The sequence below is a fragment of the Maylandia zebra genome, unplaced genomic scaffold (assembly GCF_041146795.1).
Source record: "Maylandia zebra isolate NMK-2024a unplaced genomic scaffold, Mzebra_GT3a scaffold11, whole genome shotgun sequence".
Taxonomy (NCBI): Eukaryota; Metazoa; Chordata; class Actinopteri; order Cichliformes; family Cichlidae; genus Maylandia; species Maylandia zebra.
The window spans coordinates 9,576,011-9,602,500 of record NW_027490041.1 but is presented as its reverse complement, the minus strand read 5'-3'; the positions used below and the strand labels follow the sequence as shown (position 1 = coordinate 9,602,500).

Sequence of the window (26,490 nt, the reverse complement as noted above, 5' to 3'; positions counted from 1 at the left end):
AATTTTGGTTGAAGTGAATTGATAACCTTTTGAAGGCGATTGTTTCACACCTTTATTTAGATGTCCCAGTCCTGTTGTCTCGGGATGCATCACGCTGCCTTATCTGGGGTTAGCTGTTTCCTGGGGATGCGGGTTGAGTGAGTGAGCTCTTCAAGGAGGGGGAGTGTGCTCCCCCTGATGAGGTCTTCTAGGTAAGCTAGGTTAACCTTCTTGTGTGGGCTTCTCAAGTGCACTTTAAGGTTAGTGGGACTTTTAGTTTTATAAATGTCCCTCATGTCCCCCTGATGACCCAGTATTTCATTTTTGCACACTGTAGTACACATTTTAGTTTTTGCTTGTAGCTCGCATACTCTACTTGCCACTCCTCTAAGTCCTGATGTTTCTTAGAGAGGGCAACAGTACCTTTAAAATTATATCACACGTGTGGGGGTGTGGCCTTGCCAATTGTTTTGCCCACCTTTTCAAAATGGCTGGCGTGCCCACAAGCACATTTCATGGAAAAAGAAAGGTAAGCTTGATATTTACATTTAAAATGTTTTGTTAAACTCAGATTTTTATTTTATTCTTTTTGCAAGTACCCCTCCTCGGTGGCGAGAAACTGTTGGTGTGGTCAAGTGGGTGCTCTAGAAACAAACGCTCAGGACAGAACAGTTATCAGTCATGTACTTCCTACAAATTTTGCATATGTTTTATTCCATATTGATCCTCTGAGTGTAATGGTACATTTTAATTTGAATTTATCCAAACTAAACACAATATTTTCTTTATTTACTTTGCTCTTGTTCTTTTGCAGTACCACATCCTATCAAATGTCCCTGTCGATTATATTCTACATTTAATAACTTACTATTTCAAGTGAGAACCTAAATCATGTGGACCAATGTTTATTATTGCATATCTCTATTCTGAATGTGGCCAGTCATTCATAGGTATTGTTCAATTTTGGCGATTTTCCTCTATAAAATTTAATTGACTTTTTACAGTGGCCTGCTATGGTTAATAATAACATATTCCAGTCATGAGTGGTATCAAAAGTCTTCTCCACTGTAGCATTTGGCATTCCCAATAATATAACATGATACCTTAATCAAAACACAGCTAATATAGCACAGTTTTCTTAATGCAAACATCAGTAACTCAAAATCAGCAACCACAGTGTTAAGTCTGCAGTTCATACTTATGTGAAGCTAGAGTCTCCTCCTCCAGTCTCTCTTATCCTCCTGCTCCTGAAAAAACAAAACAAAACAAAGCGAAGCATCCACCCTTCTCTTGTCGGCTGGGTGACTTGTTTATTGGCATTTACTAATCCTAAAGTGGGTGCAGTCATTGTCTCAGTATCAAGTTAGTCAAAACTTTTAGTCGTCAGTCCATCACAGTCCATTCACATGCATACCTCCATACACATTCATACCAGATGTTGCTGATAATGGAGTCTCACGCGCAACCTATTCGAGCATCCATCACCAGCAAGATGACGTCATCATTTTAAAGGAAAACAATTCCTTGTTGTTTTTTGGGCCGGATTGACTCGGTGCAATCCTTTTAGACTCAGAACTTCTCAGTGTTCCCTATAAGTGAATTTCTCCCAAGCCAATTACAATCATGGAGAAGCACACTTTGCAACTGTTTACAGTAATAATATTTTATAGCGCTTTAAATTTCAATCTTTCAGGCCTTGTTTAAAGAGCTGATTGTTAAATCATGAACTCACAAAATATCAACATATCACCATATCACCACCGGTGAATCACACCTCTCAGATGTTTTTTTCTCCAGTGCACTGTAACAAAAACGAAAACAGACATAACCAACAAAATACTACTAAAATAACACAAACTAGGGCCCGTTGCAGACATGTCCAAGCATAAAACTATCCCTCTCTCGCTTACGAGAAAGAACACAAGCCAAAGCTCACTGATAAAATCAAGCTAGCGCTAAGCAAAACCAAACAATCAACCAGAAATTCACAGGAACATTTTGCTTCCTGCCGGGACAATATTGTGTGGGAATGAGAACCTCAGGTGCCGTAACACCTTTTGTTCCTCCTTTAATTAAAACTCAATCACAGAAAATGCCGTACTCCAACCTAAACTTACACTATTAATTCATCAATTTCACTCTGTGCCACTGTTCCTCATCAGGGCTGTGTGAAGCACAGCAAAGAATTCAGTCAAGGCCTTGAGCCATAAACAGACATCACGCACAGACATTGTTTTCATAACCAAACCGTTTTAGAGCTTATTCCTAAAATCTACATAAATGCCCTCTGGGTGACATATAACACATTCTAAGTTTTTAATGGTAATCAATGGCTCCTCATAAAAATTATGCATTGGGATGTTTGTGTGCAGCATTTTGCATATCAGCATAAGCAAAGCATTCTTCATTGCATCAGCGTGTATGTGTGTGTGCGTGTGGATCACTCTTCATTGCACAAGCGTGTGCATGTGTATGTGTGTGCATCACTTCTCAGTGAATCAACATTCCCGTGTGTGTGTGTGTGTGTGTGTGTGTGTCATTTCTCACTCACTCAACGAGTGCACGTGTTCATGTGTGTATTTCACTTCATTCTGAATCTGTGTGTTTGGAGACGTGTGTGTGTGTGTGTGTGTGTGTGTGTGTGTGTGTGTTCATCACTTTCCTGTTCTGGTGTTCTGGGTAAACCACGGCCTGAAGCGTGCCCTGGGGTCCTGCCCCCCTCCTTTTTCAGTTTGTTTGCGACCATTGCTGCTGCTGCTGCTGCTCAAAATTCAGTCCGTCCTGGTTCTGACCCCAATTGGGGCAGTCCTTTCTCCAGTGTCGATGTTCACCGCAGGTGAAACCTGCATCTTCTTCTGTGTTTTTGTCCATTCTGAGGTGCCTTCTGACCTCAGTTACTCCTCTTGTCTCGGTCACGCCCTTTTTCGCCACCCGATCATCCGTGTTGGTCCATCACTGTCCTGCACAGTGTGAATGCAAAGTTATCAAGGTCAGCATTCTTTCGCTCGGCCTTACTTTTCATTCGGGCTTGGCGGGCGTCTCGTCACAGCTCTGTCAGCTGACGCAGTCTGGGAATTTTTCCCCCGTGTAGTGAAACGGGCCTTAGGTTTAGTGCTCTCCGTCTCGGCTGCATGAGATCACATTCCTGCAGGTCTGTTGACATTCTCAGGTCGTTGTTGTGGGTCCAGCTGTTGCAGCATTTGGTCAGTGTCACGTATGGGGGAGAGCAGGAGTCCAGTCAGCCTCGGCTTTCAGGGCCGGCAAAGCAGCCTGTAATTAAATATGTATAGAAAAAACAAAAACAAAACAAAACAAAAACAAACAAAAACAAAAACAAAAACAAACGAACAGGAAAATGTTGTTGTGTTGGCTGTGTTATTCAGAGGGGAGACAATGGGGCCAGGCCCTGTGTCAGCCTTCTCTCCCCCTTTTTTTGTTTTTTGTCTCCCGATATAATCAACTCCTAACCCACCAAGTTGACAGGACAACACCGGTACATATTAAAATTCTTAAGATCATGTTTAAAAGCCCAAAAAAGGAACTTTCTTTCATTCAGTAATCACTTTTATTAATCAATCAACAGAAAACATGTCACAATTTGAATCTTTTAACCACTAAATTTGTTGCGTCTTGCCTGGTTGGTTAGACCAGTGTTCCTTTTTTTTTTTTTTTTTTAGTTAAATTGTTGTCCTGCAACCCAGAGGGTTTCTTTGTCAGTAATGTATAGACTTCATCATTTAAGTATGTTAATTTTTCTTTAACCTTGCTGGAAAATCTTCACGTGTTCATGAGTGTAAGCTGTTTCTTCATTGCGTGTATGTGCATTTGTATAAAAGCAGGTTAATTTTATCTTTTCTCAAACTAGGCGTTACCTTAAAAGGAGCCTTTCTCTCAGATTTCTCTGCTTGTGTGTGTTTTTGTTTCACCTTTTTGTTGTGATGTTCCGGACGCCTTCCCAACCTCCACAAGTCCGTTGGCCCCAATTTTATGTGTCAAAACTTCTCTTAATTTCTCCTCTAATTCTCTCCTCGCTGCTGTCTTTTTCACAGCTGCTGATTCGTGCTGGGTGTGGTTCCCATTACCTATAATTTTGCTTCGGCCGCTGTGCTTGTGGGGGCAGTTGGTCCAGGTCCGCAGCTTCCTGTATTAACACACTAAGAGATTTATTTTAATTTCATTTTCATCACTTTTAAACCGATAAGCAGGCAACACGCCTACCTTGACAGCGTAAACTGTACGCCAGTCTCCCAACACATTCCTCTCTCTACTCCTCCATAATTCTCCACTGCACACCTCTTACTATCTCTCCTTTTTATTTTTATTACACCACAGAGTCATACACCCAATTATGCCCGTCTATCTCTATGTGGCTCCAAATTCCCTCTTTATTTTAATTTCACACTCGTCAGGGGACAGGCACACAACAATTTCAACCACTGAAACGAGGAATTCAACCTTTTTATATTTCTTCACTAAATCTAGACTCAACGTTTGTTCGCAAAATGTGTCTTGTTCTAGTCCGGAAATAAATGTGAACCCGTGATTACACGGTCGTTCCAGTGTTATTTCCGTGGCTATGCGGGGGCCCTCACCTCCCCAAGTCACCACCTCAGCACCCGGACGCCGCCGGTCCTGGCCAAGCGTCCCTGGACAGGAGGGTCGCTACTCCATAGGCAAAGTTCCACAGGTACACTAGGCATCAACCTTTGATCCTAAAATGTGTATTTGCTCTAATGTCCTCCTAATCAAACACATTAACCGTCACTGTCACTGTGCTCACGCTTCACACTCCACACAAAACACACTCAGAGCGCGCCTCAGTCACACTCTCCCTCAGTGCGCGCTTCACCCACAAGACAGCACCCAGAGCGCGCCTCGCAGCTTCACACACACTCTCTCACCCAGAGCGCGCCTTCACACACAACACTTTTCCTCAGCGGGAATTTTACACAGAAACCTCTGAGCTCAACTATTAGATCTTCTTAAAGCACACTGCACCATAGACCAAGATACCCTTTTCTCTGCGATTATGACCGCCACCACGGGGCAAAGTCGCATCATAAAAGTGATGCTTGCATCCCCGAAGTTATACCTGACATCATAAACCAGGTGTTGCTCTGTACTTAAATTTTTACTTTGTATTATGGCCGCAGCCCTTTATACTCGACTGACGCCACAAACCACCGTCAAAACCTCTATCAAATGTACTAAAACTAGCACCAACCACTACTGCACTTCACGGCCGCATATCACCGGAACACGCCGTATCATAAACCAAACCTACGGACGTGTTTCGCTCTCGCGTTGCCAGTGTTTAACCGCACCGTGAAGCCAGCATCTGCTTGTCCTTAAATCAACTTCTATTTCATAGCCGGCAAAAGCCAGGACGTCACTGACACCATAAACAAAATAAACAAACCTCGACTTCAATGTACTGAACTTATGGCCGCGTCTTCAGAATGAATTCTAACGTATTATTGCTACAGAAGCCAGTATTAGACAAAATTAAATGTGGAAGGTAAAGTGGCTGCACTCTAGTCCAACGTAGTATGTTATTAGTATCTCGGTAGAGGCAGATTACTGCAATCTAGACCAACGTAGTGTGTTATTAGTATCTCGGTAGAAGCAGATTACTGCAATCTAGACCAACGTAGTATGTTATTAGTATCTCGGTAGAAGCAGTTTATTTAACACCCTGGAATTCAGCCTCAACTTATGTTGTTAGTATCTTGCGCCAAAAACCAGACACCGACAAATTTACTGTGAAAATACATGTAACTCAGTGAACAGATTAATTTGGAAAGCCCAATATGCACATTTGGTATTTATAATACAACAGGCTGTGCTTACCTTTCTGTTTTAGGCCGGCCTTCTGTTCACTTTGCCCCACGATCTCACCAAAGGCCAAATCTACACCTCCTCAGCACACCAAAGATCCGGGTCACGGCACCAAGTTGTTGGAAACACGCAGTTCTTTGAATCTTTGGGCTGAAGGAGGGACAATACTCGGTGTATCAATGCTCAATCAACAATCATTTATTTCCATACAATTCAACAGTTAGAGCATTACAACGTCCGGACGGGAGAGATGCTACCAGAGGGTCAGGCACATGTCTCAAAATGGTGACGGGTTGCTCAGCTTTTTATAGTCTCTAGTGGCCCCCAGCTAGTCGTAAAAGCCAAAACATCACATTTTTTCTCTGTTACAGCGCCTAAGTTATGACCTCGGCAGTTGTTTCTCTGCTTTCTGTAAGGTGGGGGTGTGGAATGTGGTCTGTCTATCTCCCCTGTCTTTAGACACAGAGTCTCCTGCTTACAACCTTCTCTTCATGATTCAACAATTAAGCATGTCAAGAAAACAGTGTAACAGCAGATCAAGGATACAGAGTGATGCACATTTATCTAATGAACTAATATGTGAATATGTTCTGTTAACTCAAAAGTATAATGAGAACTAAACTACATACAGATCACACACTCTATTTTAAAGGGTATAATATGATCTACAGCAGTATTCTAATTCAACTACTTTGATTACATATATAAGGTAACATATAATAACAGAATAATATCACAGCTCATCTGGACAAAAACACCTTTCTGTGTTTGGCTGCAGCCTCATTCTGACTGACAGGAAGTGTGTTATCCATGAGCTGCACTTCTGTGAGGAAGTTTCCTGCTGTGTTTCCTGTCTGTGGACAAACACGAGTGTTCCAGCTGAGGACTTGGTTCCTTCCACCTGTCCATACAGGACATCACGCTGTCTGCAGCTCTGTAAATGCAGCTGCAGGTCCTTCCACGTGCTGCTCTGTATTTGTGCAGTTTGTAGTGTGTCCTGGGAAACGTAGCACACATGGTGTTCTTCTGCTGTTTCCTCCTTTCACTGAGTGTGAAACACTGACGCTGTGCTGTTGTTCACAGAGGGGAGCTGATTCTAGCTGCAGCTGGACTCTGTCATCTAACTGAATGTGTTGGTGCTGATCACGGGGCTCTGAGGGGGGAGCAGCAGGAGGACTCTGGATGCTGACGTCAGTGTATCTGTGGAAGCTCCCACAGCGTGTCTGTCATTCAATATTGTGCTGTATATTGTATCTATGCAAAGATGAACAGACTGTGTGTTCACTGGTCTCTGTGCTGCAGCTCTGATGTCATCATCACTCCCTCCTCCACCCTCAGCAGTCCCAGCATGCTGCTGTGGTGCACCCCACCCTCACTCTACACCTGAGCCACAGACCACACCCTCCACCTCAATATACACCACAGTTTTCTCTGCTGTGGAAATGAGATCAGGAGGAAATCATCATTATTATTATTTAATAAACGCTCACATTAATGTGGGCTTATTTGTTTCATATTAGAAACATTAGTTGAGTGTTTTTAGTATAAAATGGTCAAAGTCCCTCTTTTTGCTCCTCCCCTCACCTGTGGATGGGCGGTGCTGTTACCGTGGTGACAGCTTGGATGTGTTTCAGTCCTGCCTGGTTATCACTGCAGGAATCTTTCACATTTATTACAGGTAATAACTCTGATTTTTCTGTGTATTATGAACCAAATGTATCCTGATACACACAGAGATCGATGAGCAGAGGTTTTTTTTGCAGTTTATGTACTTACTATGGACTTAATGCATACATATTATTAAAATTAGGGCTATAACAGTTGTATTGATGTATAGCAACTTGAAATGCTCCCACAAATGGCTCCACGGCATGTAAAAATATAACAAAAGCTCTGGCGGACTTGGTTCTGTGGTCAGTCTTAAAGGGTGAAGTTAAACTCTGTAATCTTCACTGTGTCACAGAGTTCAGTGAGTCCCATTATTCACACTATCAATCAGATCATCAGAGAACAGCTGATCAGCAATCAGTGGTGCCAACAGCGCCTCCTGTGGTGAGAGGATGCAATAATGCAATGTAGCATTTTTCCACTCAACACTTGCAGTCATGGAAACTGTCTGTTGGATCTGTGTGACGTTGCTTTCTTGGTTAGAGTTCCTCACAAATGTCCAGATGATTCTTCTAATGAGGCGTCGACCATGTTTGCAGCTCTTTGGAAGAAAACGTCGCCCTTTGCCATCCTTACTTTTCTTTGACTTCTTCAAATGCAGCTGAACTCCAGCTGGTATTTTCTTGGACTTTGCAGCTGTTTCTGGTCATCAGTTCATTCCTGCAAACCTCTGAAGCTGAACAACAATGATGCTGCATTGCTGGCTGATCCCAAAAGGTTGATTCTGTTCATCTGGACGTTTTCAGAAACGTTTGCTCACTGATCAGGTGACTTCTTCAGTCTCAGCTGACTGCAGCTTTACAAGCTTACAAACAGCACATTTGCACAATGACTGAAAGCAGCAGCACCTGATATATATGATACTAATATAATACATATACATATATAATCCATACTAATGATGAAGGAACTGAGCTCACAGTCCATTGTTCATTCAGTGAACTACTCAGTTTATTTTGGGCCTCAGAAATGCTCACTCTGTTTGTACATCACTGTCAGCAATAGACTCATTCTGCTGTGTGGACAGGAACACATGTGACATCACTTCCTGTTTGTTTGTGACTGAAGAAGTTTACAAGGAATCATTTAGAAGAGTTTCAAACATCAACTGATTGAATCCATGAATCTGAAAACGTGTTTGTGAGTGAAAGAGACAGACATGTACAGACTGAACTATCTGTTCAACAGTCAGAGTGTTTCTGTAACAGGAGACACTCTTTACACTCCACTCAGCACAGGGACACTGAGGCACCAGGAGACCAGAACCTAAACCCAGGATAAAGAGTTTGAGTGAATGTGGTGTTGAAGGTGTGGAGGTGGATCAGAGTGTCAGAGGAGACTCTGTAGAAGGACAGAGTGCCAGCAGGACAGTCCACATACACTGCTGCTCTGTTAGAGACAGAGGAGGAGGAGGAGGAGGAGGAGATGATGATGGATGTGTCTCTGTAATTGTGCCTGACAGAACGAGGACCATCATCAGAGCAGATCAGACTCCAGGACTGATCATTGTTTCCAAACCAACAGTCAGCACTGTATCCTTTCCTTCTGATGCTTCTGTAACTCACTGATATAGAAACGTCTCCTCTCCACTCGACCTCCCAGTAACAGCGACCAGTCAGACCATTTCTACACAGCAGCTGATTCCAAACATCAAATCTGTCTGGATGATCAGGATATGACTGAACCTCCTTCACACATGTCACCTTCCTGTTGTTGTCAGACAGTTGGAGCTCTGTGTTCACTGTGTTTGTGTCGATTGTGAGTTGACAGGAATCTGATGGAGAGAACAAACACAATCCAGCTGCAGTTATTGATCCATCATCTGTTCATTGATTGACACTTTGATGATGACTCCTGACATGATGAAGATGGTTGAATGTGTGCTGCTTTGTTTTCATGAATCCCATTAAAAACACACTTACACTTCCTCAGACCTGGTCTCAACCATCGGACTCCAGCAGGCTCCACCCTGAAAGGAGGAGGGGGGTCAGAGCAGCACAGTCAGCATGCACACATGGACATTACATGGCTCTCACACACACACTGTTACACACTGAGCTCAAAGCTCGGCTCCACTGTTTTATTCAAAGAAATCTACATTTATTTATCAGCACATTTAAAAACAGCTTGAGCCAAAGTGCTGCACAGAGTAGAGAGAAAATAGGAAACATACACAGTAATGACTATAAAGACTGGTCAGGATTGAAAGCTACAGAGTACAAATGTGTTTCCAACCGGCTTTTAAAAATGTCCAGTGTTGGTGACGACCTGATGTGAAGGGCGACTGTTCCAGAGTTTGGCTGCAGCCATCGATAAAGCTCACCTCTGTTTTTACGTCTAGTTCTGGTCAGAAGCTGCTTATCTGCAGACCTGAGGGCTCCACTTGGATTCTTTTGTTAAAGAGAGATAAGATGGAGCCAATCCATTCACAGATTTAAAGACAACCAGATCTGGAAGTGGATTCTACCACGTACTGGTAACCAGTGGAAAAAGCTGGTGATGGGTCGTCTAGCACAGACCCACCGCTGGAACCAGACAATTGATGAGGGAGAGAACTGTGACAGCGCCGTTCCTTCACTTGACCTCAGTCGCTCTCGTCTGCTCCCTCGTAACACTGCTCTTTATTGAGCTTACATGAATATGCACAAGTTCATTATGACGTCTTACACAGGTATGAACAAAGAGTACCAGTCTGTGCATAGTGTGTCTGTGTGTGTGTGTGTGTCTGTGTGTGTGTGTCTGTGTGTGTGTGTCTGTGTGCGTGCGTGCGTGCGCGCGTCTGTGTGCGTGCGTGCGTGCGTGCGTGCGTGCGTGTGTGTCTGTGTGTGTGTGTGTGTGTGTGTCTGTGTGTGTGTGTCTGTGTGCGTGCGTGCGTGCGCGCGTCTGTGTGCGTGCGTGCGTGCGTGTGTGTCTGTGTGTGTGTGTCTGTGTGCGTGCGTGCGTGCGCGCGTCTGTGTGCGTGCGTGCGTGCGTGTGTGTGTGTGTGTGCGTGTGTGTCTGTGTGTGTCTGTGTGTGTGTGTGTCTGTGTGTGTGTGTGTGTGTGTGTCTGTGTGTGTGTGTGTTCCAGATGTGACCCTGTGACCCCAAAGCTGGTGCTAAGAGTCCAGCGGTCCCCCTAACAAAGGGCTCTTATACTTAACCAGACACAGAGTAGGTGTCCTCCTACACCAGGGGTCTCAAACTCGTGGCCCGCGGGCCAATTGCGGCCCGCAGGACGATAGTTTTTGGCCCCACCTTAACATGAAAATGTAATGTTAGTTTGATAATGTATGACACTTTACAGTGTTGTGGGCGGAGCTGAATTAACCCACCAATCAGGGTGGGATATGGATCTCAGGGGACACCAGCCGGGCTTGATGCAAGCAGGGAAACATTTCTCAATGAGTCAAAGTTCCAGCAGCGTTGCCCTGGAGTGTTTCTTTCTTTCCTGTGCCTGGCTGGCTTCCTCCTTTCTATTGGGCAAACGCCGACATTCGCCCCAGCGCGCTGCGTTCACAACACTTCAAAAAAAGTTGTTTTTTTAAGTTGCTGCCCAGCGGGACATTATACGTATATAGATTTATACACACGTCAGTGGGATTTAAAGTTATTTTTCCACAGAGAGAGATCTCATATTAACTCTCACAGTGATGCGTAGGCGGCGGGATAAAAGAAAAGTCATGAACTCAATGCAGCCCAATTTAGTCTGCAGTCACATAGCGACACCTGTTCATCGGCAACAACAGTCCCCGGTAACCCGGACTAATTATAGGGTCGCACCGTAATTTGTGGCTCCATGTTTTTATTTGCATCACTGCGTTTGCATTGCAGCAAACATGAACATTACATATATTTCAATATAATGTAAAAGCAGTCAAAACAACTAACATCAGAAACAGCTGATGTTATTTGTTATATGTCACGGTGTCATTTCCGCTTCTTTCTCCTGTAACAACAGCCCGGCGCCGTGAGCAGTCGCCTTTTTTGCGCTCGCTATCCCTGCACTTTCTACCATCTGCAAACGCCACGGTGTTCGTGTCGTCATGAAAGACATGAACATCGAGCGTAAAAACAAAGGAGACTGCTACCGGCTTTTTATCTGCCGATCGCCGTGCTACGGTTGCAAGAAAAAGAAGCAGAAATGACGTTCTCTACGCGTTGAGACGTTCCCCGTCCGTCGGCTAAACGCTTGATTGAAACTTCAATGCGACAGTGACACCAAGTAGAATTATAAATGTCACATAGCCCCAAACATGTCTTTTTCAAAGCCTGCGGTGAAGAGAAAGGTTGGTGATGAGCACCGACAATTTCAGGAAAAGTGGGAAATGCAATATTTCTTTGTTGAGCACAGGGGCACCCCGACCTGTCTTATTTGCACAGAGAAAGTTGCGCTGCACAAGGAATACAATTTGAAACGTCATTACACAACTAGACATGCTGAGCTGGATGCAGAATACCAGGGAGACGAGAGAGCGAACCGGGTTGCCAGTCTTAAAACAGATCTACTGAGGCAGCAAGATTTCTCCAAGAAAGCAACCAAAGAGAATAATGCAGCAGTCGGAGCCACGTGGTTAGTGAGATGATTGCTAAAGCAGGGAAGCCATTCACAGAAGGTGCATTTGTCTAAAAGTGCATATTGCAGGCTGCAAATATAGTCTGTCCGGGAAAGAAAGGTCAGTTTAGCAACATCAGCCTTTCTGCCAACACCGCAGCAGATCGCATTTCTGACCTGTCAAGTGACATTTATGACCAACTGTGTGAGAAAGCCAAATGTTTCAGTGTATACTCAGTCGCTCTTGATGAGACCACAGACATCACCGACACTGCCCAGCTCCCAATGTATGTCCGTGGTGTTGATGACAGTTTTGAAGTGATGGAGGAGCTGCTCACAGTAATGTTTAGTTAGTAAAGTTTATGGGCCCTGTTAGAATCAATATTTCATTCTCATTCTGTTGTTTGAGAACAATAACAGAAAAATGTGCACTTCAGAACAAATTTATTGTGAATTCAGCTGTGAATGTAGAGTTTGTCATTATTTTAGCTTCCATTTCCAAATGTTAGCTGACACTTTATTAGGTACACTGGTATCTATATCAGGTACACCTGTGACCTAAATGTTCCTGCAAACAGACTACTTGGAGACCCCTACATAAATATCCATGAACTATCCAGCTAGACTAGTGTGTCTGTCCCTGAAAATATTCCTGCATGTGTGATTGTTCATGTCTCATCTGCAGGAAACAAACAGGAAGTGAGTGAAGGACACAGGAAATGTTTCCAGCTCTTCCTCCTCTATCAGACATTCTCTCCATACCTGAGAGTGTCCAGTCTCCAGCCTGGATCCTTCAGTCCAGCCGACAGCAGCTTAATTCCTGAATCACCTGGATGATTGTAGCTCAGGTCCAGCTCTCTCAGATGGGAGGGGTTGGAGCTCAGAGCTGAGGCCAGAGAAGTACAGCCTTCCTCTGTGATCAGACAGCCTGACAGACTGCAGACACACAAAACAACAATCAATCTGTCAACAATCGTTTTCTCTTTGTCACAATAACATCTATCCATTTACATCCATTCAATGTAACTTTATTTATAAGTGACAATTCCCAATGGACAACAACAGTCATCTGAAGCTGTTTAACAGTGTAAGGTAACAGCCTCCAATATCAGAGAGAAAGTCCCAAACATCAGACAATTGTGGAGATACAGAAATTCTTTTATTGCTGCCATATAATCTGCATCATTATAACTGCATTAATAATGTTCTTTACAGCATTATTCCATCTAATAATATTTCTCACAGTATTGATATTGCATTAAAGTTGTCTATTGAACATGTTCATTTGAGGATCCTTCCATTATGTTAACTTTTATTACAAGTACGGTCAGAAGTATTTCATACACATTGCATATTTGTGCTTATGTCGAGTTGATGTTCGGTTCATTAAGGGTCTTAAGCTTCACTGGCGTGACTGTCCAGGTGATCCATGCTGAGGGAAACTAGAACAGGATGATTGCATGCATGCTTACAATACATATAACACATATAATCTAGGAATGCGTCAGGCCTGAGGCCTTAACTCATTTGGTGTCTCACTATATTTACTCTACTTGGCAACAGATGACCAGAGTCAATAATTAGCCCCAGAGACCCTGAGGGCTTGAAGTTTATTACCTTGTATGGAAGGTGTTACAGAAAAGAGAAGTTCTGTGTCTGTTTATAGCCATTAAAGATGTACAAGATGTACCATTAACTGTGACTAATGTCTGGAACCTATTTTACTCTGACTATTTTTATTGACGCCATGGGGGGGCGTATACACCACTGCTTTGTAAGTGTCCACAACATGTATTTTTGTCAGAAGTCATAGGCTGATGTTTTCTCCTGTGTGTTAATAAACTCATCGTTTGATTGCACTTCTCTGGGGCCTCCGTGGTTTGTCTCACTGCTCTACATTGATAGATTTCGCGACACAATCCACTGTGAGCAGCACTTGGTGATGGTGGGAAGAAGAACTCCCTCTGACACAAAGATCCTCCCAGTGAAAACAGGCTCCAGGAGGAGCATCTACCATGATTGGTTGCAGGGTGAGGGGAAAGAGAAGAGATGAGCTCAGAGAGACAAGAACAAAACAGAGAGACAAAAGTTAAGGACATGCAGTAGTGACATATAAAAGCATCAGGGGTGAAAAGAGGGGAGAAGAAAGCAGAGCATCATGGGAAGTCCACCAACAGCCTGAGCCTATAGCAGCATAACTAAGGGATGGTTCAGGGTCACCTGATCCAGCTCGAACTATAAGCTTTATCAAAAAGGAAAGTTTGAAGCTGATCTTCAAAGTAGAGAGAGTGTCTGTCTCCTGAACTCAAACTGGGAGCTGCTTCCACACCCAGTCCAACATAGCCAGGCTGAGTCGTTAGATTAGTCCAACGTAAAGTCAGAAAGTCATTACTGATGTCATATTTTAGTGCAAATGTAGAAAAACTGTCCAAAAGTTATTTCTAAATCTGATATTAAACAGTTTAAATGGTGAAAAAAAGCTGTAAAGAAAACAGAAAGAGTCAATAAAAGCCTCTTTAGAGGGTCACCAGTTTAAAACTCAGACATTTAAACTGGTGATTCTCCTTCTCTGCTCCATTTCCTCTCTAGACTTCCTGTTGCTAGGAGGGATTTGATTGGCTGAACGTCCTTTTAACCTTTCTTTAGTTCTTTGGGTGCTAATCAAAGAGGAAAACACACGAGTCATGTGACGTGACATAAGGAGCGCTCTGATTGGTTGGGATTGACAAACTATGGTGCTGTTTGCAAGCTTCGCTTTGCAGAGGCAAGAAAATCTCTTAGATAGTGATGAGACGCTCCACAGTGACGTTTCCACACTTTGGAGCTTCTGAAGTGCAGATGTTTGGAAACGCTGCTCCAACGTGTGGTTCAAACACTCAGGTCACGTGACCTCAGCTGCCACAGGTGGCATACCTGCTGCTTCCATGTTAGCATGTTAGCTCCAACAGGTGGTCAGTGTGAGAGCAGAAGATGATATCAGTGACATCCAAACAAGGAAGGAAGAGACTGTTGAAGGCAGCGAGCTGTGACTGCTGTGAACAGTGTCCTCACACTATTTTCTCCCTGTGTCAACATACATGAGGCTGCTTCAGCTGCAACACACCACAAACACCTTTATACAACTAAATATACTGAGAGCACACTGCTGTGGTTGCTCTGGTAACCATCCATATATCCAGCTGTTTGGGGCAGAGTCTGCTTCCTCATCCTTGGTTCAACCCTCAAAGTCTGATGTGTTTTTTTGTGATTTGGTTTTATTTGTTGTTCTATACACTGTGAAACAAAGCTAGAAGCCCCCAGGACCCAACCTGCTCCAACAACAGTCAGAAGGATTTTGTTAAGTCTCATTTTCTGTTCATTAGGAAAACATCAATAATGAAGAGCACATGTTTATAGAAGCACATTCAGACCAATGACAACAGTCCATTCACACTGCCCTCCACCTTTTTAAATGTGAGTAAACACATCATGGTTCTGGTGCTGATGTGGTATCAGGGACAGGTGATGATTTTGAACTCAGTCTGAGGTTTGATTACATTGAACCTGCACTGCTTTATCCTGTTTATGACACATTTATACCCAAAGTCGCAGCTGGATAACAAAGAACGAGGAGAAACACATTTGTTGAGAGAATTGTTAACAAATGTGGTGAGAGTGTTGTAATAGTTACAGACAGAACTATGATTTATTTATTTAAATGCATTCCAGGACGTTTTTTACTCACGTTATGTCTCTTCCACAATGTTATTTTTCCGTCCTACAACGTACGTTACAATTACATTAGCATGACCATTTATCCAAATTAGGCGATGACATCATTTAGCGACTTCCAGCGACTTTTAGGACAGCCAATAGCGATTTTCCTTACTGAGGAATTGGCAACACCAGGAGCAGTGGGTGGATGACAGCATCATCATGAAGGATCAGTGTGAGAATACATCATCATCCACAAAGAAAACCAGTCTGCGTGTCTGATGCTCTTGTTAGAAAGACGCAGTCGCAGCTTGTGGGTGCAGTTAGCTGGTTTGCTAGTTAGCTGCTCTGCTAGTTAGCTGCTCTGCTAGTTAGCTGGGAGCTAACTCACTCGAACATTTGATGCTAAACTGTCTAAACTGTGTGAGCAGCATTCATTGCTGCTCTGTGTTACTCTCCAGCCTCTCTTTCACTTAGTCCTCTCAGTTTTTTCCTCCTTACAAACTAGAAAACCTTCTTTTTCAGCTTCTCCTCCACACCCGAGCTGTGGCTCGGTGTGTACAAATTCATGGGCTGCGTCCTCCTGAGGACACATTTGTAGACAGATTACGTCACAGCGACGCACCGAAGGCTGTCCAAATTCCTCCGAATGCAGCCGACAAATGCGTCCTCCTTTTCCCCGAATTTGAAGGATGGGTCGGGTGTGTCCTTCGTGGCCCACCATATCCCAGAATTCATTGTGCGGCCTAGCCAAACTCCAGCTTCCGGTAATGGTGACCGCTACTAAGTTTTAAAATTACTCTTATTAATCTTCCTGGGTCACAAAATAAACTTTTAACATATTTTCAGGGGAGAATGTGGGTGTGTAAACTTCAAATATCTGCTCGGTTTATGAAGATATCGCATATTTGCAAAAGTGCAAAAGTGCTTCGACGTTTTCGGCGACGTCTGTTACCCAGCTAGTCGAGAGCTCGAGGGTCACTGAAGCCGCAGAGAACGGCACAACTCCCGGCACATCATTTTCAGATCACCGCGGACTTTCGCTACTCAGGTTAAAAGTAATATTAGTAACATATGACTGAATCTATATCTCACTTAAAGCTTTCTGTAAATGAAAGAATCAGTGAAAATGAGGCACTTCAGCTGATTTTAAACAAAAACACTGAACATAACCTGATCCAGACCAGGTTATTGGTTCAGCATCAGTAACGGTGATGTAGCCAGGTAGAAACAGAGCTAGACAGACAAACATTTATGCTCACAATCACACATCTCCAGTTAACCCAGCATGCATGTTTTTGGACTGTGGGAGGAAGCAGAGAACCTGAAGACAACCCACACAGGCCACACTATCACTCTTATTTACAGAATTATAATCTAATTAGATGATAAAGTAATAAATTATTTGGTATTTTAATGAAAATACATTTTAAGCAATAGCTTATAAGTCAACAATTATAGTTAAAAAAAGTGACAAATCAAACAGTCAATAAAACCTTCTACAGCTGACACTAATGTAGACAATGTTGGGGGAGGAATTAAAAGTAAAAACCAGGTGATGATAACTACCAAAATAAAACAGGAAGTGAATAACATTCAAGCTCACTTTAAGCTCGACAGTCAAACTCTGTTTTGTATTAATCTATTGTTTTGAATTTTTGTTTACATTTTATATTTAAGTGAGGCAATGAGTCATATCACTGACCAAATACACAGGGAGTGCAGAATTATTAGGCAAGTTGTATTTTTGAGGAATAATTTTATTATTGAACAACAACCATGTTCTCAATGAACCCAAAAAACTCATTAATATCAAAGCTGAATGTTTTTGGAAGTAGTTTTTAGTTTGTTTTTAGTTTTAGCTATTTTAGGGGGATATCTGTGTGTGCAGGTGACTATTACTGTGCATAATTATTAGGCAACTTAACAAAAAACAAATATATACCCATTTCAATTATTGATTTTTACCAGTGACACCAATATAACATCTCCACATTCACAAATATACATTTCTGACATTCAAAAACAAAAGAAAAACAAATCAGCGACCAATATAGCCACCTTTCTTTGCAAGGACACTCAAAAGCCTGCCATCCATGGATTCTGTCAGTGTTTTGATCTGTTCACCATCAACATTGCGTGCAGCAGCAACCACAGCCTCCCAGACACTGTTCAGAGAGGTGTACTGTTTTCCCTCCTTGTAAATCTCACATTTGATGATGGACCACAGGTTCTCAATGGGGTTCAGATCAGGTGAACAAGGAGGCCATGTCATTAGTTTTTCTTCTTTTATACCCTTTCTTGCCAGCCACGCTGTGGAGTACTTGGACGCGTGTGATGGAGCATTGTCCTGCATGAAAATCATGTTTTTCTTGAAGGATGCAGACTTCTTCCTGTACCACTGCTTGAAGAAGGTGTCTTCCAGAAACTGGCAGTAGGACTGGGAGTTGAGCTTGACTCCATCCTCAACCCGAAAAGGCCCCACAAGCTCATCTTTGATGATACCAGCCCAAACCAGTACTCCACCTCCACCTTGCTGGCGTCTGAGTCGGACTGGAGCTCTCTGCCCTTTACCAATCCAGCCACGGGCCCATCCATCTGGCCCATCAAGACTCACTCTCATTTCATCAGTCCATAAAACCTTAGAAAAACCAGTCTTGAGATATTTCTTGGCCCAGTCTTGACGTTTCAGCTTGTGTGTCTTGTTCAGTGGTGGTCGTCTTTCAGCCTTTCTTACCTTGGCCATGTCTCTGAGTATTGCACACCTTGTGCTTTTGGGCACTCCAGTGATGTTGCAGCTCTGAAATATGGCCAAACTGGTGGCAAGTGGCATCTTGGCAGCGGCACGCTTGACTTTTCTCAGTTCCTGGGCAGTTATTTGGCTCCTTGGTTTTTCCACACGCTTCTTGCGACCCTGTTGACTATTTTGAATGAAACGCTTGATTGTTCGATGATCACGCTTCAGAAGCTTTGCAATTTTGAGACTGCTGCATCCCTCTGCAAGAAATCTCACTATTTTTGACTTTTCTGAGCCTGTCAAGTCCTTCTTTTGACCCATTTTGCCAAAGGAAAGGACGTTGCCTAACAATTATGCACACCTGATATAGGGTATTGATGTCATTAGACCACACCCCTTCTCATTACAGAGATGCACATCACCTAATATGCTTAATTGGTAGTAGGCTTTCGAGCATATACAGCTTGGAGTAAGACAACATGCATGAAGAGGATGATGTGGACAAAATACTCATTTGCCTAATAATTCTGCACTCCCTGTATATTTCATCTTTTCAGTCAGAAATAATCAATTGATCATATTTTTATTACTAAATGTTTCTGAAAATCAAATTCTGATATCTGAACAAACAGCTCTGTAAAAACCTTCAGCATACAGGAATCGAACTAGAAGGTTTGGTGGATGAAGCACTGCTAAAATAAAGATTTTGGACTCAGGAGCAGATGGGACATTTCATTGCAAATGAAAGACAGAAAGTGAACAAATATCACTAAAAACCCCAGACACTAATTTCTACATTAAGACTTTTTAAAAAATCAATTTCCTGTTTATGCAGTAATAGAAATCAGGTTTAACGTGATCATCATTGGAAATTTTTAATTCTGACCTGAGAGTTTCCATTTTACAGTGTGGACTCTTCACTCCAGCAGACAGAAGCTTCACTCCTGAATCCTGCAGGTCAGAGTTACTCAGGTCCAGCTGTCTCAGACTAGAGGACTGGGAGCTGAGAGCTGAGGACAGAGCTTCATAGCCTCTCTCTGAGAGCTTACAGTGACTCAGTCTGAAAAATGACAGATAAACATTAAACAAACACTGTTGTTAAGTTGCAATGAGGGTGCACTAAAGAGTTATTAGATTTAGCAATTAATCCTGTTTTTTTACTGAGAGTCAACAAATGGATGACGCTGACATTTGTTAACTGACAATGGTCAATCAATTCTGGTATTCTATTGCAAATGCCAATTGGGCTCCATGTGCCGGGCAGTGCATTAGCACCAAAGTAGCTGACATATTAATCAATAACTCTGCTCATTAAATTATCATAAAACTATTACAGAAGTTTAACTGACTTTTTTCCCATTTAGTGGATTCTTATTGGTTAATTCTGTCAATTGATGAAAAGCACAACATAACTTGATCTCACCTCAGAGTATTCAGTTTACAGTCTGGACTTCTCAGTCCTGCAGAAAGATACCTCACTGCTGGATCCTGCAGGTTGTTGTTACTTAAGTCCAGCTCTCTCAGTGTAGAAGACTGGGAGCTGAGAGCTGAGGACAGAGCTTCACAGCCTCTGTCTGAGAGATCAGGGACACTCAGGCTAAAAAACAAAATAAAAACACAATTTGAAAAACTGTAATTTGATAACAAACTGTTATCAAATGACAAGTTAAATGAACTCTCTGACCAGTTACAGAGACTCAGTCTGGGGGAACAGAAAATATTTTAAAAGTCCACGTAGTAAAGAGATTAGAAATGTGGCAGATGATTATAACTTTAGACCAAAAAGGTCCCTCTCGCTCATATATTTGTTAAAACAAGAATAAACGCTCATCTTGATTTGCTTTGAATTTTTATTGACTTCTTATGCTGATTCATAAAGAATATGACTTCATCTGACCTGAGAGACTGAAAAACAATCAAGCATGCATGACTGAATCTGCCAGCAGCTGCAGATCCTTGGAGCTGTACTGGTGATGCTGATTGTAACATATAGAAGTGAATTCCTCTTCAGCTGAGCAATAAGACCAGAGGAGGAATGAGGGAGTTGATCACCTATGGCTCCATCACAGTCTTTGAACGTCTTCAGTCAGTACAGAATGATGCTGCGAGGCTTTTAACCAGCACATGAAACAGACTGGACATTACTCCAGTTTAATCTCTTCACACTGGTAACCAGTTCATTTTAGGCTTTATTTAAAGTTTTAGTCCTTACTTTTAGTCCCAGTCTATATTTCTGACTTTCTACAATCCTACAGCTCTTCTCATATCTGAGATCTTCCAGTTAAAGGCTGTTACTGGTCCCACTAACTCATTTATTCAGACTCTAGTATTCAGAGTGGCCTTTAACTAGTTTTAGGCTGTATGATGTTCAGTGTTTGCTGTTTAATGTTTTTATTGCCTGTTTCTATTGTAAAGCACTTTGTGATTTTTGACCTGTGAAAGCTGCTGTATGAATAAAGTTTACTTACAGGATGATTCTGGATATGACTTTGATAAAAGCTGACACCCAGATATGTTTAAGACACTGACATTTACTGCTGCTATCAAACATTAACTATAATATACTGTATTTAGTAGGGGTGCAACGATATTCGTATCGATATTGAACCGTTCGATACAGTGCTTTCGGTTCGGTACGCATATGTATCGAACAATACAACATTTGTAATTTATTTTATCAATTTTCCTTCTGACGATGCTGTCTGTGTGGAGCGCTCAGTGAATCTGTGTTCGACTACTCCGCCTAGGCTGTACTGTCGAGCGCAGATCCACTGAGCGCTCCACACAGACAGCATAGTCAGGAGGAAGAGCACAGGGCAAGCTAGCGAGACAGAAGTTAAGCTCTCAGCAACATGGACCTCCCCCACTCTCATTCAGATCTGGCGTTTGGAATTATTTTGGTTTTCATGTGACGTATGACTCTGAAGGTAAGCGAGTCATGGACTAAAGTAAAACAGTATGTTGGATGTGCCATGCAATGCTCAGTTACATTGGTGTGAACTAGTGTGTTAGCGCAGTTAGCTCGTTAACGTGTTGGCCGTCTAGCCCCACGCACGGAGCGATCGGCGGTAGCTCGTTAACGGAGATTTGCCGTGTTGTGGCGTTAAGGTCATTTCAACGAGATTAACCTGAAAGCACTAGTGGGAACACAACGAATATGACTGCACATTTACGCCGACATCATCCTAGTGCAAAGACAAAAACAACAAGCATGCTACTAACTTTAGCCGAGTCATTTAGACAGCTGTTAGCACATGATTCTCCTTATGCTGCTGAGAATTTAGCCCAGAAGAAGCGGATAGTATAGCTTTTATTTTGGAAAGAGCCATTTCTCTGTAATAAACTCTCTTTTCCAAATATGAGTGATTCCTCAATCAGATACAGGGCTCGCAATATCGCTAGCCCGACGTCCCGGAGCTAGCGATTTTTTCAGTCGGGCTACCAAAATCTATCTATTCCCTGCCCGTCGGGCTATTGTAGGAAAAATGTCAATGCTTTTGCATTCTTTCAGAAATGTAGCTGGGTAATTATGTCATTGGCATCGGTGAGCCACTGTCAATATGTGACATATTGAAGTCGCGTTTGAATTTGCGCTTGTTTTTTTGCTTTCACTTTGCAATCGTGCGAACTGTGTATAGAGAGCGACAGTACTGATTGGTGAGTGATGATAATTTGTGCACCAATTCCTCTGACATCGTCTTATTAATCGTTAGCTTACTATGCAAACATGACAAGTGAAATCTCCTGCAGCAAGCTTAAACATGTGAGAGGTTGATCGCGCAGAGAATCGCTGAGCTTATGTGAGTGCGTGTGTAAAAGCAGCAGGAGAAGTTATGATAAATCAGACTATAAGGCAAAAAGAAAGTGCAGCTTTATGGTTTCATGGACAAAAGAATTTCTGTGGCTGCAATATGACGAGCTAAATAACCGGGGCTGCACATAAGTGGTCCGCAGGTGCGCATTCGCTGTCAAAATAAAAAACACGCACAAGGGTTAGGGTTAAATTTAAAAACTGTACTTTTGAGTTAAAATATATATTTATAATTTTAATAAATGACAAATTAAAATGGCATGAAAATTTTTTTTGTATCGAAAAAATATCGAACCGTGACACCAAAGTATCGAACCGAACCGAACCGTGAATTTTGTGTATCGTTGCACCCCTAGTATTTAGTGCTGATGATCATGTAAATAAATATGTTTAAGTTTTTAAGGGTCCATCACACATTACACTATTTATGTTATAGATAAAAGCCTGATCACATGTTTACTCACAGAGCTTTGTTGGAAGCTTTGACCACTGGCAGCAGCCTCAGAAGAGCCTCCTCTGAAGCAGAGTATTTCTGCAGGTCAAACTCATCCAGATCTTCTTCTGATGACAGTAAGATGAAGACCAGAGCTGACCACTGAGCAGGAGACAGATTGCCATTGGAGACAAGTCCTAATGTTATGTACTGTTGGATCTCCTCCACTAGAGAACAATCATTCAGTTCATTCAGACAGTGGATCAGATTGATGCTTTTCTCTGCAGACAGATTCTCACTGAGCTTCTCCTTGATGTACTGGACTGTTTCCTGATTGGTCTGCCAGCTACTTCCTGTCTGTGTCAGCAGACCTCGTAGGAGAGTCTGATTGGTCTGCAGTGAAAGACCCAGGAGGAAGCGGAGGAACAAGTCCAGGTGTCCATTTGGACTCTGTAAGGCCATCTTCACAGCACTCCGGTAGAAGTGTTTCTTTGCAGAATCTCCTGTTTCAGACTTCTTGGAGGTTGTTTGTTGTTGTTCCAGCAGATTGAGTCCAGAGTTGATGAAGGTCAGATGGACATGAAGAGCAGCCAGAAACTCCTGAACACTCAGATGGATGAAGAAGAACACCTTGTCCTGGTACAGTCCTCTCTCCTCTTTAAAGATCTGTGTGAACACTCCTGAGTACACTGAGGCTGCTCTGATATCGATGCCACACTCTGTCAGGTCTGATTCATAGAAGATCAGGTTTCCTTTCTGCAGCTGATCAAAAGCCAGTTTTCCCAGAGACTCCATCATCTTCCTGCTCTCTGGACTCCAGTGTGGATCTATCTCAGCTCCTCCATCATACTTGACCTTCTTCACTTTGGCCTGAACCACCAGGAAGTGGATGTACATCTCAGTCAGGGTCTTGGGCAGCTGTCCTCCCTCTCTGGTTTCCAGCACATCCTCCAGAACTGTAGCAGTGATCCAGCAGAAGACTGGGATGTGACACATGATGTGGAGGCTTCGTGATGTCTTGATGTGGGAGATGATCCTGCTGGCCTGCTCCTCATCTCTGAATCTCTTCCTGAAGTACTCCTCCTTCTGTGGGTCAGTGAACCCTCTGACCTCTGTCACCATGCCAACACAGTCAGGAGGGATCTGATTGGCTGCTGCAGGTCGTGTGGTTATCCAGAGGCGAGCAGAGGGAAGCAGTTTCCCCCTGATGAGGTTTATCAGCAGCACATCCACTGAGGTGGACTTTCTAGGGTCAGTTAGGATTGTAGTTTTGTGGAAGTCCAGAGGAAGTCGACACTCATCCAGACCATCAAAGATGAACACAACCTGGAAGTCTTCAAAGCTGCAGATTCCTGCTTCTTTGGTTTCAGTAAAGAAGTGATGAACAAGTCCCACCAAGCTGAACTTTTCCTCTTTCAGCACATTCAGCTCTCTGAAAGTGAATGGAAATATGAACTGGATGTCCTGGTTGGCTTTGTCTTCAGCCCAGTCCAGGCTGTATTTCTGTGTTAAGACTGTTTTCCCAATGCCAGCCACTCCCTTTGTCAGCACTGTTCTGATTGGTTCATCTCTTCCAGGTGAGGCTTTAAAGATGTCTTCTTGTCTGATGGTTGTTTCTGGTCTGTCTGGTTTCCTGGATGCTGTTTCAATCTGTCTGACCTCATGTTCATCATTGACCTCTGCAGTCCCTCCCTCTGTGATGTAGAGCTCTGTGTAGATCTGATTCAGAAGGGTTGGGTTTCCTGCTTTAGCGATGCCCTCAAACACACACTGGAACTTCTTCTTCAGGGTGGATTTAAGGTTACGATGACAAACAGCAGCTGGAAGTTCTGAATAATAATAATAAAAATACAACTTTAACAATCACATTTTACAAAATGCTGATGACAATTTCTGACCCACTGAGAAATGACTGAACACACTGGTGTCACAAGTCTCTCATTTATCCAGCAGCTTAAACCTTTAGATAAATCCTCTTACGTCTCTGCAGACGGTCAGCCAGCTCCTCCTGCTTCATTCTCCTCAGGAAGTCCACTGTGATCTTCACAAATGCCTCTCTGCTGTTTCTCCTCTGCTCATCATCCTCCCTCTGAAACTCCAAGCACTGGGGCTTATTTGGATTCAGAGCCTTCTGGATCTTCTTCAGCTCGTTCTTCACAAAAGTGATGATGTTGTCCTCCAGCAGCTGGAACAGAATATTTATGAATGACCCACCACTCTGAACTTTAGTCCACACAACATCCACTTCTTTACCATCAAGGGGCATATCATCCACGACCTCTTTACCAATTATAGGTTTGACTTTATCTGATTAACTGAGACTTTGTCCACAACTCCATGATCCCAAAACGTTGATGCTGTTCATATGAATGCAGCGATTTCAGTGGGAGAAACATTTCACTGGTGTTCAGAGCTGAACTACCAACAGGTTGATGATCAAAGCCAGAAACTTGGAGATGTTTCAGGTGACTGAGTTGATCGTACAGACAACTGGTCTTAAAGGTTCACTCTGTTTACACATACAGATCAGTATTTAAGGTTTGACTCTCATCATCCACTGGAGCACAAACTGGGCGTCATCAGGACACTACAACACAGAACAAACACCATCCCCACAGACACAGCAGCCAGCGAAGCAGAAGAACTTCACATCAAGAAGGTCCTGAGTAAATGTGAACGCTGGTTTGAGGGCGGAGTCAAGGAGGCCATTTATGTGAAAAGGAAAGACCATCTCTGAATGGAGGAGGGGCCCAAGGGTACAACTGTCACCATCTTACATGCTGTGATTGCAGCCATTCCCCAGCTCTCTGTGAACTGGACTCATGACCATTGATCAACAACCATTGATCAATGGTCCTGACAATATGCGTACCAATGATCAATGAACTGACCTCCCAGCCCATTGTTCCTTCAGTGGGCTGGTTTCAGTCATACAAATGTCCTGTTTATGAGATTGAAACCTGCAGTCAGCTGAGACTGAAGAAGTCACCTGATGATGATGAAACGTTTCTCCCACTGAAAACATCCAGATGAACAGAATCAAGCTTTTTGGGATTTACGTACCTGGATGATTGAGCATCAAGACACAACTCTGTGACTTTTCTCAGATGAATCAATCCTCTCCTCCAGCTTTGTTTACATCTACCAGCCCTGTGGCGCTGCCCAGGGAAATAATCTATGTGAGAGGTGGAAAGTCATACAGGTGTCTACTCCTGCCTTCAGTTATTTTTATCTACTGTGTGTCAACTGGCTGAACCTCCTCCAACTGTCTACTGTCTCCCTAAACTCAACAATGACTTAGTGATCTATCCATTCTCTGACCAAACACATCCTGCTGCAGGAGGTTAACATAGCAGCCAATGATGATCCCACTCACTGTGAACAACACATTTGGACCTGATTTGCTGCTCTGGTTTACACGTGAACTTTGACTGCTGTCACCAACTTGAGAGGCTCTACAGAAAAACTGGACTTGTCCATAAAAAGATGTATAAAAATCATAAACTACATTATAAGGACAGCATTGCTCAATCAACTCTAATTACTATGACCATGTTATCTCTTCTAACTAAGGTACAGACACTCAAACTTGCTGCTTTCAGTGAGAAGTCAAATGTCTGAATATGAGCTGGAAGCCGCTGAGAGTCCTCCTCCTTCCCGTGGGGTTTACTTTCTCTACTACTTTCAATATAAACACGCCCCTTTCATGCACCTGCAGAGGGCCACCAGCAGATGGAGCTGTCTTAAACAAATCCACTTGGATAGTTAGCTGTAGATGACTTTATCAGTATGATTGTAG

General features: G+C 43.0%; 2 protein-coding genes across 2 annotated transcripts in view; both read right to left on the bottom strand.

Annotated features, from left to right (window-relative positions):
• The window catches only part of LOC143415993 (protein NLRC3-like), a 155,018-nt gene that overhangs the window by 38,015 nt on the left and 90,513 nt on the right, over positions 1-26,490 (bottom strand). The window lies entirely within an intron of this gene.
• On the bottom strand, positions 12,619-24,957 carry LOC143416069 (NLR family CARD domain-containing protein 3-like). Its single transcript, XM_076881442.1, has 6 exons — positions 24,672-24,957; positions 24,087-24,520; positions 22,723-24,017; positions 19,871-20,044; positions 19,334-19,507; positions 12,619-12,953 (listed from the first exon to the last, which is right to left on the bottom strand). Exons 1-6 carry the CDS (start codon positions 24,955-24,957, stop codon positions 12,761-12,763), a joined length of 2,556 nt encoding a protein of 851 aa, XP_076737557.1. The 3' UTR covers positions 12,619-12,760.